Genomic DNA, 16,773 nt, shown 5'->3' with positions numbered 1-16,773 from the left:
CACCACACATCTCCTTATTTATTTTAAATATTTAGAAGATAACATATTTTGGATAACACAACCACCATCACCTAATTTGGCAGTGGTGGGATATGTGAGGTTTTTATTTATTTATTAAATAAATTAGGATGTTGGTGGTGTTATAAAAAAAGAATTAATCCAATATAAAATGAAATTAAAAAAATAACTAAAAGAAATTAACAGTCTAAATAAAACAACTCATTTTCATCATCTATGTCTTCAAAATCTTCATCTTCTTCGTCTTCCTCCATGGATCACTCATTCTCGTCATTAGATATTTGGTCATACGTCTTTGTAGTTGAGGTTAGGCGCAATCATTATGCACGAGTTATAGTAAAGGGTGACTCAAACCGCTCTTCAACTTGAAAGATTTCATCTGCTTCTATGTGAGCTTCAGTGACTTTAAATACATCTCTTGGTTTTGTCTTGGTAACCGTTTACTTATCTTCGTCTCCTATGTCACCGAAGGGTATGGTATATAAACATTTGTTTTGTGATGACAAATAAAAAAGGTCGTCAATTTGAAGTCGAGAGTTGGGTTTGACATCAATCAAGTTGTTTTGTTGACTATTACACCGTCTTTGTTATTAAACCATATACAATTAAACCATACAACAATCGAGGGTCTGCTATCATAATACCCAATCTCTAAGATCTCTTGTAATATGACGTAGTAGTCTGACTCTTTTTCGGCATTATACGTATCCCCCATCGCACATACTCCTAAGTTATTGATCGCACGTCCCTCACCATGTTGTTTGGACTAATTTTTATTTTTATTTTTGGACAACACCACCACCATCCTAATTTATTTTAAAAAATTCTCACTCGTCCCACCACTACCGGACTGGATGATGGTGGTGATGTTGTCAAAAATAAGTAATCTTCTAAATATTTATAATAAATTAGGAGATGTTGTTGGGTGTGATTTTCTTTGGGTTTTTTTATTTAAAATAATAAAGAAAACAATTAAAAACAATTAAAAGTAGTAATCTATTAAAATAATATTTATTAATATATAAATATTATATATTAAAAATACTTTTTATTAGTAATTTATAATCCAATAAAAAAGAATTAATCTAATAAAAAAGAAATTAACAAACCAATAAAGTAATATTTTTTAATATATTAATACTATATATTTAAATAATATTAATTAATATATAATAATCCAATAAAAATAAATAATATACTAAAAAAGAAATTAAAAAATAATTAACTAAATGTAATTAATAACTCAATAAAATAATATTTATTAATATATAAATATTATATATTAAAAATGATATTTATTAATATATTACTATAAAGAAGCAATCTAATAAAATGAAATTAAAAAAAAAAGCTTTAATGTATAACAATTGAATAAAATTAAAAAGAAGAGGTGTAACAGTCATTGTATTTTGGTTGTAGAAATGATACCTGAAAGTAAAATTGTAATTTTGAAAATGTTAACAACCAAATTGTTAAAGTTAATATTTTTAGACAAAAAATGCAAAAAATATCCATAATTGAACTATTTTTACATCAAAAAATATTTTTAGACCAAAATTATATAATTTTAACATCGAAAAATATTTTTAGACCAAAATTATATAATTCTAAGAACAACATTCATAAGATATATGCAATTTTGTCTAAAGGTTTTAACCCATTAAAAACTTTTATTTCACCTGATTTAAGAATTGACCGATATGCCCTTTAACCTAATAAAACCTTACCTTTACTATTACGACTCCATTACAGCATCGCCTATCGCTTCTGCTCAAATCGACTCCCTCCCCTGGCTCGCAGCTGTATGCCGTCGCCACCACTGTGAAGACACCGACCGGAGACCTTCGATAGCTACAGCCACACCGTCGCACCCCACCACAGGTTCCATTTTCTTCCTTTTTTTGTGCTTTATTTCTTCCTTTTTTCTGCTTTCTTTTGAAATCGCTAATCTTGATATCAATTGATACCAATTTCAAGGTTATCGATTGATGCTGGTGTTATTATCAATTGATGTTGGTCGATTTCTTCGATAGCCACAGCTACTTGTTTGCTGCTACTAATTTGTTATTTGTTTGTTGTTCATATATGATATCCGTAAAAAAGGGAATGTGTTTTCTGTTCATATATGATTACTGAAGTGTAAAGTGTTTTGTATCTTGAATTAGATGTTTGAATTTGTGTTCTTAGCTTATATATATGATGGTTTTTTACCCGAGTTTGGATGCTTGCCTAGTTGCCTTGCAGGCAAGCTGTTTGATCAAATGCCTGATAGGGATGTGTATAGTACTTTCTTATTATGCATGCTTTCACTTATCAATTCTAATTTACATGTTTTAACTTTTAACTTTTGAATTTTGATGTTGGTAGCTTGGGAATGAACAATAGATGCATGGTTTCTGTATGAATTTCTTTCTGTCGCAGTTGTAAATGCACTTAAGGTCAAAATTTAAAAGGAAGCCCTTTTTGGTCCATTTTACACATATAATCTTTTTTTTTGTCAAACACTAAAAAATGCTTATCAGCTAGCTTATAGCATTTTGACACCGCATAAGCTAATCCAAACACAATTTTAAAAACTCCGTGTTGACACCGCATTAAGCTAATAAGCTATAAATTAAAAAATGCTTATCATTTTAAATAAGCTTAGCCAAACACCCTCTTACAATTTCCATTCCAATCTGCAAAGGGAAATAGCTGTTTCTGTCATTTCAATCCACCATGCCTACAGTTAGTGTTGGAAGGGACCTTCTTTTCGAAGCCTTAGGACGCACTTACAGTGAGTTTAACTCTAAATTTATTATATTCTCTTAAATTTCTATCAGTTCCCTTTAATCTTATTTTTCTTTCAATTATTTAATGTCAGCACAAGACGAGTTCGAAGAATTATGCTTCGACTTTGGAATTGAGCTCGATGATGTGGTAACTATCTGCACATTCTTATCCATTTGCCTGTATGTGAGATGTGCTTGATTTATCTAGTTTCATGTATATGCCAGACAACTGAGAAAGCAATTATAAGAAAGGAGAAACACCTAAAAGAAGATGAAGACATTGGTGGTGATGAAGAAATAATCTACAAAATTGATGTCCCTGCTAATCGGTACTTCCCTAAATTCACTTACATTGCTTATTTTCTTGAACGTTTTGATTTATTGTGTGACTTGCCCAATAAATAAACAATGCTGCTAGCATTGGCTTAGTCACTTATGTATAAAATGCTCATTTGCTATGCAGATATGATTTGCTTTGTCTTGAGGGGCTTGTGCAGTCCCTTCGCATTTTTCTTGGTCTTGATTCAGTACCGAATTACACTCTTGCTGATATCAGTCAGCAATCTATGCTTAAAATGCATGTAAAACCAGAGGTATTTTATCTCATTAACTAATTCTGGTGTGCTATGAATGTTTAAATCACAACAGCTCTTCATTTTCATATATGTATAAATTATCTTGTTCTCGTGTTCCAGACATCATTGATACGTCCGTATGTTGTTTGTGCTGTTTTGAGAGGCATAACTTTCAATGAGGCAAGATATAACAGCTTCATTGATCTCCAAGATAAGCTTCACCAAAATATATGCAGGTAATATATGAATTTTTTTTTCCAGCTGTAGTATGTTACAAGTGAAGTTGCTGACATCATTGGTTTCATCATGTTCTCATTTTCTATCTTCATTTTTTCAGGCGCAGAACCCTGGTTGCTATTGGGACACATGACTTGGACACAATAGAAGGACCATTCACATATGAGGTTTGTAGATTTGTTAAATACATTCAGATGATGCTACTTGTTCATTGATGCAACATTTTTACAGTGATTAAACTATATCAACATGTTGTGCAGGCTTTGCCACCATCAAAAATCGAGTTCAAGCCATTGAAACAGGTAAAAGTTGCATTATTTGTTTTGATTTGTTCATATTTGCATACATTATATATAAAATCACTCATGAGTATGGTATCTGTTTTTATTTATCATTATTTCAACTTCCAAAGACATTAATATCTAATGTTGGGAAATTGCAATCAATGCGATGATTAGCTATCATTGTTTTGCTTTACGTTCTTTTGGTATAATTTTTTCAGCATATTTGATATTTGTTTTGCTGTGTGGTAAGAGATTTGCTTATGCTGTGATGACTTCTTTTATAGGTGGAAAGTTTCAGAGCTGATAAACTGATGGAATTTTACAAGGTAGGCTCTGTGTGTGTATATATATTTATGTGTATATGTATGTCTTTTCACTGGTCTTCACTTATATTCCTATCAAGTAATCAACTACTTCTGTTGCTCATGTTTGAATGTGTGTGTGAGATCATGTCTGGTTATTTTGAGAGTTGTATGTCCATTGATTCACTTTTTGAAAGCCTTGTTTGCCTTCTGTTATGGCAGTCAGATATGAAACTGAAGAAGTACTTGCACATAATTGAAGACTCACCTGTGTACCCTGTTATATATGATAAAAACAGGTATTCTACCTACTCTTTATAGTAGTTCTGGTCATGGTGGTTGAAATTTTATGTTTTAATATTTCTGAAATCATGCAATGGTTAAGTATCTTTAATAAAATAAGTTGAACTTGAATTAACAAAACACATTGATAAGGTTTAATGCTTTAAAACTTACAATATTTTAGTTTAACTCTCTTTAACCGTCATCTTTACGTTACACTTCTAAGTAGGCCTGGGTTTAATCTTGATAGCTGTCTTTAGTTAGTTACTAAGGGCAATATGGTGATTATCTTGTTAGATCAATTAGGTCAGGACTTGGTATAAATAGGTGATTAGTAGTGTTGGTTAGGGATATGTTTGATCTATTGCTATAATTTGGTATATTAGAATGATGTGATAAGATTAAAAAGAAGATGCTATTACAAACAAATTAATGGAAGTATGTTTTTTGCAGACGTGTGTTGTCTCTTCCCCCAATAATCAATGGAGCCCACTCAGCTATTTCTACAAAGACCAAGAACGTGTTCATTGAATGCACAGCCACTGATTTGACAAAGGCCAAGATTGTCTTGAACACAATGGTTAAGTGTTTGTTTAATCATACCTTTTAAATCATTTTTAAAGAACAAGTGTATTGATAGAATTATGCATGTATTTATTAATTGTAGGTGACAATGTTTTCTGTATACTGTGAACGAAAGTTTGAAGTGGAGCCAGTTGAAGTAATATATTCTGATGGAAAATCCTACATTTGCCCTGAACTATCACCCTACGATATGGACGTCTCTCTAACATACATAAATGGTATCGCTGGGGTTACACTGGAAGCAAATAAGGTACTAAACTAAAACTTGTCTTTCAACTTGTTATCTGATTACTTACATTAAAATGACTTTTTTACCCTCCATCATTCAGGTTGCTGGGTTGTTGAACAAAATGCAATTACATGCCAAGCAATCAGTGATAAAGAATGATGAATGCATTTTCACCGTGTCTGTTCCTCCAACCAGAAGTGATGTGCTTCATGCATGTGATGTGGCAGAGGTACAAACAAAAGTAGTAAACATTGTTATTATTTCCATCAACTGACATATGAAAATATTAATTACTTTTTTTTTGTAACAAATTCGGAAGGATGTGGCGATTGCTTATGGTTTCAATGAAATTCCAAAGAGGAAGCCTTCATCCATAAAGCCTTTGCCTCTGAATCAGTTCAGTGATCTTATCAGAATGGAGGTACATATGTATGGTTGTAAGAAAATTGATGATAGATTTAATAATAAATAAAATTTTTGATTGTCTTTAGATTGCACTGAGTGGTTATTCGGAGGTGCTAACATGGATTCTATGCTCATACAAAGAAAATTTTGCTATGTTAAACCGTAAAGATGACAAATCAACCGCAGTTGTTATTGGCAATCCTCGCTCTGCAGATTTTGAGGTTGGTTTCTTTGTTTCCTTGCCTTGTGTTATTATTATTAAGTCTCAAACTTGTATTATTTTTTTCTATTAACAAACTTGTCAACTGTGTGTGTAAGGTTGCACGGAGCAGTCTTATGGCTGGGATATTAAAAACAGTCGCACACAATAAGGATCATCCAAAACCTATCAAGGTAGGTAATATATAGGTTTTGTTAGTATTAACAAACAATTTGCTTATTTTATTTTATTTATTATTATATCTGGAAGTATAGATATTTGAAGTAGGCGATGTAGCGGTGTTGGATGAGTCAAAAGATGTTGGGGCAAGAAACCAACGCCGACTGGCAGCTCTTTACTGTGGTGCTACTTCGGGTTTCGAGGTAAAATATATATCTTTTTATTATTATTATTATTATTATTATTATTATTATTTGTTTTTTGCTGAAGGAATATTAAAAAAACAACTTTTTGTTTGCAGCTGATACATGGGCTTGTAGACAGAATCATGCAAGTAACCGGTACTCCATTTGTATCCCCTGGGGACAATACCGGTTACCATATTGTTTGCTCAGATGTAAGAATTAGACTTGTTATTATTATTATTAAGTCTTAAAGAGTGTGATGCTTACAATTGTTGTGGAATGAATTCAGGAGCCCGAGTTTCTGTCTGGAAGACAGGCTTCTATAATTTTCAAAGGCAAACCTATTGGGACTTTTGGCATTGTTCACCCACAGGTAAGTACTACTCTTCAGTCCTTACAAATTGTTACTTACATTATATATATATATATATATATATATATATATATATATATATATGTATATTTTAAATTTTTTGGTGACTTTCAGGTGCTGGACAACTTTGACATACCAGATCCATGCTCATTTGTGGAGCTCAACCTCCAAAGCCTGCTATAATTTATAATCTTTGTCAGCATAGTGAAAATTGAATGTTTGTTTTTGTTTAAATTCATAAATATTTATCTATTTTTTCCCCCTGAAATGAGAGATGTGTAGCATATAAGATTTTGTAATTGTTTCCCTTAAAAATTATCTATTACTGGTGTATGAATTTTTGGTTGCTCATCGTTTGCCTTTGCTTATTTTTATTCATCATAAAACTTCAACTCATCTGAATTTTGTTCATTTACGTAAATACTGGTCAAATTGAGAAAATATGACAATTTCATTTGTTTTGTTTTTATCTTTTTCTTTTTCGGCTCACACTCGTTGGACATTTCTTTGCTGACCATGTCAACATCTTATGAAAAACAAATTAAAAGACAACTGCAAATTTGGTTTCTGTGGTATTCAAAAAAACTTTGGATACGGTCCAAAAAGTTTTCAACTTACATGTAAAGTCCAAAATCAAGGTTTTTCTGGGTTTTTGGTCCAAAAAAACTTAAAATGATGGTTATGTCATTTTGATTTCTTTTTTTCTTTTTCTATAAGTATTTTAATGCTATTATGATCTAAAAAAAATAGAAAAAAAAAGAATTTTTCATCATATCTCTCTCTCTCTCTCTCTCTCTCTCTCTCTCTCATTTATCGAATCAGGAAAAAAACCTAATTTTTTTGCTAATTGGGTACCAGATTATATGCACAATGAGACCCCAAAAAACCAGGTTCTTCAATTTTTTTTGCCCAGCTTCAAACAAACATATTTCTGTTCTTCAAGATCAAACACGCAGTCACACACATGCACTCCACCTTTGAATCTCGAGCTTCAGTTCATTTTTATCTCTCTCTCTCTCTCTCTCTCTCTCGCACGTATTTCTACCTAACCCTAGATCAAATTTCCCTCTTCCCTGATATTGTAATCGCAGGTGAGTGGTGTTCCCTCATTTTTAGTTCCAACTCACTAACACGTATTCATCCGTATGCACTTCCAAGTGACAATTCAAGAACCACACACCTGGATTGTCTGCTCGAAATCAAATAGAAACCCAACCACCAGAAGGCACAACAATCGTATTCCTTTTAAGAAGGTCAATAAGGTTAAACTTCTGATCTATCTTTAATGACTGCAATACCGATTAAAATTCTGGTTTCTGGGTGGGTCTCACTTCCCCAAGTTCTCCAACTCAATAGCTTAAACAAACAGATGATTCATTACAACTTCATCTCTATTAGATACATACTGATTTGTCACCCAAAAACAAAATAACTGGTGTGTGTTATAGTTGGATGTATGATTTTGGAAGTGCAAAGACGAGCCTGTGTTTTAGTTGTTGGAAGAACTTGTGATGCTTCTTTAGTCCAATTCATCAGATTCTTGAACTTAGAGATCTAGTGTGGTTTGTGTAAACTGATTCATCTGTTTTTTTTTTCTTTTGAGTTTGTCTTCCTCAGCATTCAATTTGTAATTTTATGGGGTTTTTTTTAGTTTGAACTAAGGTTCAATCTGTAGGTTTATATGTTGGTGTTTCTGTTCTAGTCATTGCCAACTGGTGTTCATTGAGTTCTTGGTCGAAATCGGATCGGAGAAAATAAGATCCTCGGAGGAAGATAGTCGGCTAGAGGAAAGGAAATAGAGTGTGGGATGGGTGACCTAAAGAAGAGAGAGAGAGAGAGAGAGAGAGAGAGAGAGAGAGTTTGGTGAAATTTTATTTTTTATTTTTTATTTTTTATTATTTAAATACCAAACTAAATAAAGAAAATAGAAAAAAGATATGAAAAGGGTAAAATCAACTTTTCAAGTGTATCAATGACCAAAAACCCAGAAAAACCTTGATTTTGGATCTTCCATGCAAGTTGAAAACTTTTTGGACCATATCTAAAGTTTTTTGAATACCACAGGGACCAAATTTGCAGTTTTGTCTTAGAAGAATGATGAGAAGGAGACACAAACTCCCAATCTCTTGGGCATATGAATGCCCTAAGCAATAATTTTGTAATTATTTATACTTTAATTACAAGAATATATAGTAAATGCCACTTTAACTATATTTTTAAAACTAATTTACTGGATATAGAACACAATGTATACATCTCGATATAAAGTTAACGCAATATATACATGTCAATATATACATTGCATTAAGACAAACCGCATAAATGGTCATATGATGGTTTGTCATTTTATTTGACTAAGGTCAAAACTTCGAAAAACTAAGGATATAGTTCTTGACCAATTTGGTTGTGGATTTGGTCATAATCAAACTTAAAAAAAGATTATTTTACCTTTTTATTAGTCTTTATATATTTTAACCTTTTAATATTTAATTAATAAAAAAATAAAGTCACATAAGTTGATAAATTAGCAAAAGATAAACAATGAAATTAAAAAGAAAATGAAAATCTAACAGGTTAGTGATGAAAATTTTAGATTTTTATTTTAGTCAGAAAGGAATGGGGATTTTAGGATTTGATTACTCGAGATTTGGTTTATTATTTGTGGTCTTTGGCAAAACAACTTATTAGCTTATTAGTTGTTCTATGTTGTTATCAGCTAAAAAGTGTTTAGATAAAAATAACTTATGACGGTTGCAAACCGCTAATAAATCATTTTTTCATAAGTTAACACCCTCTAACTTATTAGCCAATAAACTAATAAGCTATAAGCTAATAAGTAAATGCTTTCAATTTTTATATTTTTCTTTCAAAGCTCCATTTGTATATATAGAGAAGCTTTGTATATTTGATGAAAGGGCGTTCAACAATTTTAGGGATGCCAAAGTATTAAATTGAGGGTATGCACCTATTTTAGATAAAATGAAATTTTTACCACTTCTAAAGAAAAGGTAAGGTATATGCAATTGCATTCCCTTCTTGGGCTACAGCCTACAGACCCGCCTATGAATTCGTCGACCTTATAGATTGCTTCGTAAATATGTGAAATGCAATTAAGATTTAGAATAAAACAATAATTTCTATGCATAAATCGGTGCTTAAGAAAAACATAGATCAAACTTTATTACTTAAACATCGAAATACAAACAAAAAATTACAATCTCAGACATAATCGCATTAAACCTCCACCAGATCAAGAAGTAATCGAACATTCAAACCATCACACAACAAGAAACTTAACATCTTATTCTATGTCTCCATGATGAAGCATTCTAGAGACAATGAGCCAATTTCCAAAACACGATTGCTTATATAACAGACCGAAACTCATGTGTTGGTAGCATCAACAACCAGAGAGTTGATATGATTAATGAGTTCTTCTCCAACATGTGTGAAATGGTCCTTATTCTTATACAAGACATCCATTAGACATGCTAAACTGATTACCCTCATTATTATAGGCATTTTAGCATCTTTATGGATGAGAGACTATTAATTTCTTTACATGCATCTTCAACTCTTTGCTTGAACAAACCATAAACATGTTGTTCAGTGACATCAAATTGTTTCATGTAACACTCAATACCAGAGGCAACATGCTTTCTTTCTTGCTCCTCCTGTATTTTGTTAAAATCTTCAAAATTAGCACTATCACTTAACACAATATCAATAAATGAATAAGACATGCTATTTCATCATATAATGGTGAGTTCAAAATATATTATTTTCAATGGAGCTAAATGGTGTTGTGACGACCTTGTTTTTGAATGTATTATTAAGTCTTTTTGATGTAATTAAAGGTAGATGTCGGAAGCTCTCGCTAGGCTCAGATGCTTGGTTGTTTTTCCCTAATTTGGTTTAGTCGTTGTGTTGTTTGGGTTGAGTTGTAGCTACTTTCTTGCTAGCGAATTTCGCTTTGCCATGAATAAATTGTAGTTTAAAAAAGAGACCGGTAAAATTAGGTTGTTTTGTAGTTACAAATAAATCACTTTGTAGCATAGCAAAGATTTCAATTAGGTTGCTTTGTAGTTACAAATAAATTACTTTGTAGCATCTCAAAATCAACAATCGGATGTACCTTGTGTGTGACAACATCATCCATTATCCTACAAAGCACACAACAAGCTTTCACAAGAGCATGATTTGTGAAAGCCCAGTCATGTCTCATTTCTTATTACATCACTCATGGCACTGAAACTTGCTGCTAGAGTAAATTTGTATCCGCTACTAATATATGTCATTTTTATGTGTTCCTTGATTATCAGTATAGGCCCTTTATGTGTCCGTTTTGCTTCTATCATGTAGCTTCTAATGTTTTTTTTCATCTACAACGAAAATAAGTTCAATCACATGCAACCAAATCAATATCCTTATAAGCAATCCCATAAAATCGTCAAAAGAGTCCACTTTATGTCATGTGTGCCAGTTAGGCAAACATGTTAAATTGCCTTTTTGTTTATCTACTTCTGTTTCACATTTTCCTTTTGAATTGATACATTCGGATGTTTGGGCATCTCCTATTGAAAGCTTGAGTGAAATTATGTGTGAGTCTATCCAATCCGTGCAAAATCTAAGTATGAATGTTCTTACATTTGCACATTTTGGTAAGTTGTGATGTCTTGAATAAGACAAAGACCAGCTAGTACCAAATTGTGTGTAGATTTGTCTTGATAAAGACACACACTAACTCTTGAGTATTTGTTTGTCAAGAAATGTTTCTTGACAAGAGAATCTTATATGTTAAGAGGTTAGTTGGAGTCTAAATGATCTTGAAAAGGTTCAAGAACTAATCAAGAGTAAACCTATGGTTAAATACTAGCACACGACTTGAGGTTTGTAACCTATCGTGTTGACATATTCTTGTTTCTATGCCGTTCCAGGTTGGTCAACTATGCATGTGAGTTCTATGAGTTCTTAATGGGTTACATAGGGGCAAGACACCTTGATCAATGGAAAGTACATTGAAAGGTAGGGGTGAGCTGCTAAATAACTTGGAAGCAACGGTGGGACCCTTGATGGCAAGAAATTAAGATTAAATAAGTTCGGTCCATATGAGTTGGTTTTGTCACAAACATTATCTTGTGATTGTGGTTATGACAAATTCACATGGATAGGAAACATACACCACAAAATCTAAGTGTCATAAGGTTTCTCTCCTTCATGAAAATGATTGTGAGGAAACGCTTTCACTAAGAAAGATTTTGGAGATAGCATTGTGTAGTTTGCATTTCTCGAATTCGATTATGACTACGGCATCCCTCTTCATAGTTCGAATTGTGAGATTTGGAAATTAGTTTAAACATTTAAGACTTATTGCTATAAGTGTCGAAATTGTTTAGACACACATATAAGCCATCTAAGGAAAGGTGTATGAGTTTGAGAAGCTTAGATAAAGTCTTATCGAAGCATCTAGTATTAGAAATATGAACTTAAGAAATTTAATAAGCATTGTTTTCTAGAAGTTCAGCTGATTTCTGAATACATGTCAAAGCTAGTGGGAGCATAAGTGTTATGCTAGTAAGGAGATAATCATCATGTTAGTGGGAGCATGATTATTATTTGAAGTGTTGCAAGTTAGCAATATTAATTATAGAAAACAAAAGTTTCAATTTGCGAAGTTGTAAAAAGTTGAAAAGTTGTTTTGCTATAATTAAGGGAGAGAATATTATACTTCGTTTCGAAATCTAAGAGCTTTGATCGAGATATTTTAATAAAATCTAGTCAAATATATGAATTGTGTTCTCAAATTTCGATTATGATTACGACATCCCTTTTCATAGTTCGAATTGTGAGAACATGGCAAATAGAAATATTATGGCAAAAAACTGGTAAAATATCACGTCTTTATGTAAGCCATTATGCGTCGTGTTCCATACGCTTCGGGTATAGGATCGATCGCATATGCTATATTATTTGGCCGTTCTAAAATTTTCCAAATGCCTAGGGCATTAAGAGGGAAAAAGGACTAGAACCTGACATGACTAAATTAATTAAACAACTGTCAAGAGGACAATCTAAGGTTCGCCAAAGATTGGTCGCTTATGATCAGTTGGAAGTATAGTAACAAATAGACCATACTAACATTATTATTATTAGATATGATTCTATTAATAATGAGTTGTCATATGGCAAATATAGAAGTGTTTCCATATTGGGAGTTACACGTTAAGAATCTATATGTCTATATTAGAAACTTTTATCAAGAAGGATGTTCAAAAGAATGTACTTTGAATGTGAGACTTCGTGTCTATGGAATTGTCTTGCAACAATCTCCAGTAGAGGACTTTGTAATTTCATTGGCAATAGTCTTTGTGACTTTGGTGCTGCGACATTACGAAAGGATCATTGCATAAAATGTTAGAATCTAACATATTCTATAAGTGGCAAGAATTTGGTATTCTTACACTTGTGGTAAGGATTGGGAATTGTGAAATGAGTGTGATTGAAAATGTTATTCAATTATACTATTTCACAAAGTAAGGACCATAGTAAAACATAGTGTGCATGCTAAGAGCATGGGACAATTGTTGTTATAATTCAAGTAATAAGTTGACTACTCGAAACATTATACAATGAATAATGTGTAATCAATATGGTGACTAAATAAAAGGAGTTTTATTTATACTCAAAAGTTTGGGGCCATATTGGATTCGATTATTATTGCGTTTCACTTTGCATGTTTTGACTTCCTGAATAATAAGATTATTCGAACGTTCCACAGTCGCTCATACTTTGGGAGTAGGTATGAAAGAAGATTGTCATGAATTGGTTTGTAGATTGTCTAAAGTGTATTAGACATAGCAAAGGTTTGCTGCAACGTTCATGAGTACTTACGAATATGATTTGAGCATTAGATTAAAACCACACTCATTTGGATCGCTTCATAGATTTTATCACAAGTGATTGGTGAGACGATAATATCTTATATTCTTGAAACTGAGATGTGTGAGTTGTATCTTGCGAGTCAGTTACACATTGATAATATGTAAACGCACCAGTAACTTGGTGTTATAAAACGTATTGTTGTGTGTGATTCGGTGAGTAAGTACAAGCGAGCATTGAGTCGAAGTTTATCCATTCCTTTTACCCAAAGTGTGATAAAAGCGATATCTGTGGGCCCCTCGATGATTTAGTGATGACAAACGAAAGTGCTCGGCCGGGTCAGGACTAATTTGATTTGTTCAATTAGTTAGTCGTCGTAAATCAGAAATCGGGAAACAACACATAGACTGAGAGAATGATTTCAATCCATGTCTCACGTCTATACGGTATCTAGAATGGGGGAATATATGATCCATTATCTAAAGGACACGTATCTGATAAGATCAGAGTTGACAGCGGCTTTTGAAAGCTACGATTGCTGATCAGGATCTGAAGTCATACGTAGAATAGTTATTAGACTTATCCAAGTGGGAGACTGTTGGATTAGTGTCTAAGTCCATAACTATTTTGGTATGTACTTGACCCGATTGTGAGCATGGTCCTTTTGGGTTGCCTTCACACTGGTGACTAGACATGATGACTGTTGAGGAGAGAGGTTGGTTTATTGTTAAGAATAATAAATTAGGGTATAAATATGATTTGTTAGTATATTATATGAATAATATATTAATTTGGAATCATATTATTAATTAGTATTTAATCAGAAATTAATTAGGAATTAATTTCGGGATTAAAGGAATTAATTAAAAGTACAGGGGCTGTTTTGTAATTATTAGATAGTTGAGACTTTGGGCTATTGGATCACCTTTATTAAGGCTTGAACGAAAATCCTAGAAGGATCTAGGAGTTTTCGTCCAAGGGCTTAAGGAAATGAGTCCATGGACTTGCTTAGGCCCTAAGCTAGGGGATTAGGGTTTCCACCTTGAAACCCTAGCTAGCCTCAAGTATAAATTGTTGGATAAGGTGTCTAAGTCAATAACTATCTCTGGTATGTACTTGACCTGACCCGGCATGGTCCATTTGGGTTGCATGACATCATGCATTTGGATAGACTAAATGAGAGAAATAACACTTGTGGTTTATGAATATATTATAAGTTCTAATATATTAATAGTATTATTTAATTAGTATTGATCAAGAATTAATCTAGGATTAATCAAGTGATCAAAAGGAGACTAATTGAATATATGGGTTGATTATGTAAATCATCCATAACTTGTATAGTGGGCTAAAAGGCTCCATGGATTATCAAGTTGGGTTAAACCCATTGGATGCTCCATGGAGGCTCCATGGGAGTTACAAACCCATGGGTCATGGAAATGAAGAGTCATGTCACATTAGGGTTTACATGGTGTAACCCAAGATGTGACACACTATATAAAGACTATGTTATTCACCAAAATCAGCTACACTAAGAACAAGTGAGGGCAAGCCAATTTTACAAGTGTTTTATATTCTCTAAAGTCATTCCAAAGCATTTGGTGTTGTGTGAAGCATTTGAGGCATCACACTTGGGGTGCTAGGCTCTCAAGGTTTTCAAGGAATCATAACAACTACAAGGTATGTAATTCTAGCTATCTTTTATGATTAAAGTTCCCCATGCATGCTAGATAGGTTTATGAACCTTGGAAAAAGTATTTTGCATGTATTTTAGACAAACATAGATCCAAGGTTTACTAGGGTTGTATGTACACTTAGGAGTGTTAGAAATGCTCAAAACCCATCAGTGGTATCAGAGCCTAGGCTTGTTTGCTTGATACTTGATGCTACATGTTTTTTTCCAAAGTTGAAATTCTGCATTTTTTGCATCTGATTGCGTACCACGACGTGGCAGTCTTTACCACGACGTGGTAACGCTCCTGTATGCAGAATTTCGAGGTTTTGCTTGGTATTAGATGAGGATCATTACCCTAAACTGTTTTTTGAACCTTAAAACCTGTTTTTTATGTGGTAATGATTATGCTAATCCAATTTCAAAGGTTAATATCAAAATTTCATGTCTATATGTGTTCATATGTTCTTGAAATTTTGATAGGAATATTCATGTTCTTATGAGTTTTTGATAGATCATAAGAATTACTTGCTTAATGTTTAATTCATGATCTTTATGTGTTTTAATGGAGTCCATAACTTGTCATCAAGTTATGGATAACCAAAAGTCTCTTTGTTTAATTCCATTAAAAGAACACACAAGTTACAAAAATGAAGAGTCTTCATTTTAATAACTCATAAGTTATGAATTGAAAAGGTTTTGTAAAGTTACAAAACTTGCCCTCAAGTTTTGGAACTTGTAAAGTCATCTAGTAAACTTTAGTTCCAACCCTCAGAATTTTAAAAGTTAAAATTCAACCCTTATACTATATAATATTATAAGTTTAATAATATATATATATATATATATATATATATATATATATATATATATATATATATATATATATATATATATATATGTATAAGATCAAGTCGTTTTACCGTTAGTAGGCCTCATTCACGAAGCCGGTCTATAAGGGGGGTATAAGGTTGTTGCCTATAAAATGGCAGCTTAATGGGTGTCCACTCTCACCCACCGCTTCCTTGACTGGTGGAGGGTCGTTAGCCGAACGGGTAGGACAATGACTTAAAATTGTCATTAAAAGTATAATGATTATTATAAAGTAACTAAATGTTTTAGAAATTCCCAATCTTAGTTACTTTAGGAAAATGTGAATAAGGTGCTAACCCATGAAATTACACTTTGCACTTTGATTAAGTCGTTAGTGGAGCGTGTGTGGTTAACCGGCACACTAACTTGGACTTAACAAGGTAGGCAAAGGGTGACTTAAGGTTTTTCATAGGTCGGTGAAGCGCGTGTGGTTAACCGGCACATCGATTAAGTGGAAAACATTAAGGGTACCAAGTAATTTGCATGGTTACTTCACACCTTGTTTTGTGATCCTCGGTATCCCAGTCACAAAACATGAAGGGCACACTCGAGATTGAAACATGCCATTGAAAAGTTCAATGAATCTCAAAAGAATCTAGGAGTTTCTAAAAACCAAATAAAACCAAATAATTTATATATTTCGTTTTTCATGGTGGAAATTGGTGAATCGTCATTCACCTACCTTTCAAATATGTTATAGCTTAGATTACGACATCCCTCTTCT

At 32.7% G+C, this 16,773-nt stretch overlaps 1 protein-coding gene across 2 annotated transcripts; it reads left to right on the top strand.

Annotated features, from left to right (window-relative positions):
- The first annotated feature begins 1,764 nt into the window (after window positions 1-1,764).
- On the top strand, window positions 1,765-6,976 carry LOC145150726 (tRNA synthetase beta subunit family protein). 2 transcript variants are annotated; one of them, XM_079075301.1, is made up of 20 exons: window positions 1,765-1,899; window positions 2,713-2,794; window positions 2,882-2,937; window positions 3,015-3,118; window positions 3,253-3,382; window positions 3,485-3,600; window positions 3,702-3,768; window positions 3,862-3,903; window positions 4,170-4,211; window positions 4,410-4,486; window positions 4,923-5,049; window positions 5,137-5,304; window positions 5,384-5,512; window positions 5,603-5,704; window positions 5,775-5,909; window positions 6,007-6,081; window positions 6,163-6,270; window positions 6,369-6,464; window positions 6,542-6,625; window positions 6,740-6,976. In XM_079075301.1, exons 2-20 carry the CDS (start codon window positions 2,737-2,739, stop codon window positions 6,806-6,808), a joined length of 1,785 nt encoding a protein of 594 aa, XP_078931427.1. In that variant the 5' UTR covers window positions 1,765-1,899; window positions 2,713-2,736; the 3' UTR covers window positions 6,809-6,976. The 2 variants fall into 2 exon arrangements, with proteins under 2 accessions (XP_078931427.1, XP_078931420.1); XM_079075294.1 differs by having other exon boundaries at window positions 2,705-2,794.
- The last annotated feature ends 9,797 nt before the right edge of the window (window positions 6,977-16,773 follow it).

Source organism: Lactuca virosa, chromosome 1 (genome assembly GCF_052849685.1).
Source record: "Lactuca virosa cultivar CGN04683 chromosome 1, Lactuca_virosa_CGN04683_v6, whole genome shotgun sequence".
In the NCBI taxonomy this organism is placed as follows: domain Eukaryota; kingdom Viridiplantae; phylum Streptophyta; class Magnoliopsida; order Asterales; family Asteraceae; genus Lactuca; species Lactuca virosa.
This window is presented reverse-complemented; position numbering and strand designations above follow the sequence as displayed.

Excerpts from the sequence above, each read along its gene's own strand:
- LOC145150726 (XM_079075301.1), top strand. The coding sequence starts at position 2,737 with ATGCCTACAGTTAGTGTTGGAAGGGACCTTCTTTTCGAAGCCTTAGGA. Across the intron at positions 4,212-4,409 it reads AACTGATGGAATTTTACAAG|TCAGATATGAAACTGAAGAA; the intron begins GTAGGCTCTGTG and ends CTGTTATGGCAG. Across the intron at positions 5,305-5,383 it reads TTACACTGGAAGCAAATAAG|GTTGCTGGGTTGTTGAACAA; the intron begins GTACTAAACTAA and ends TCCATCATTCAG.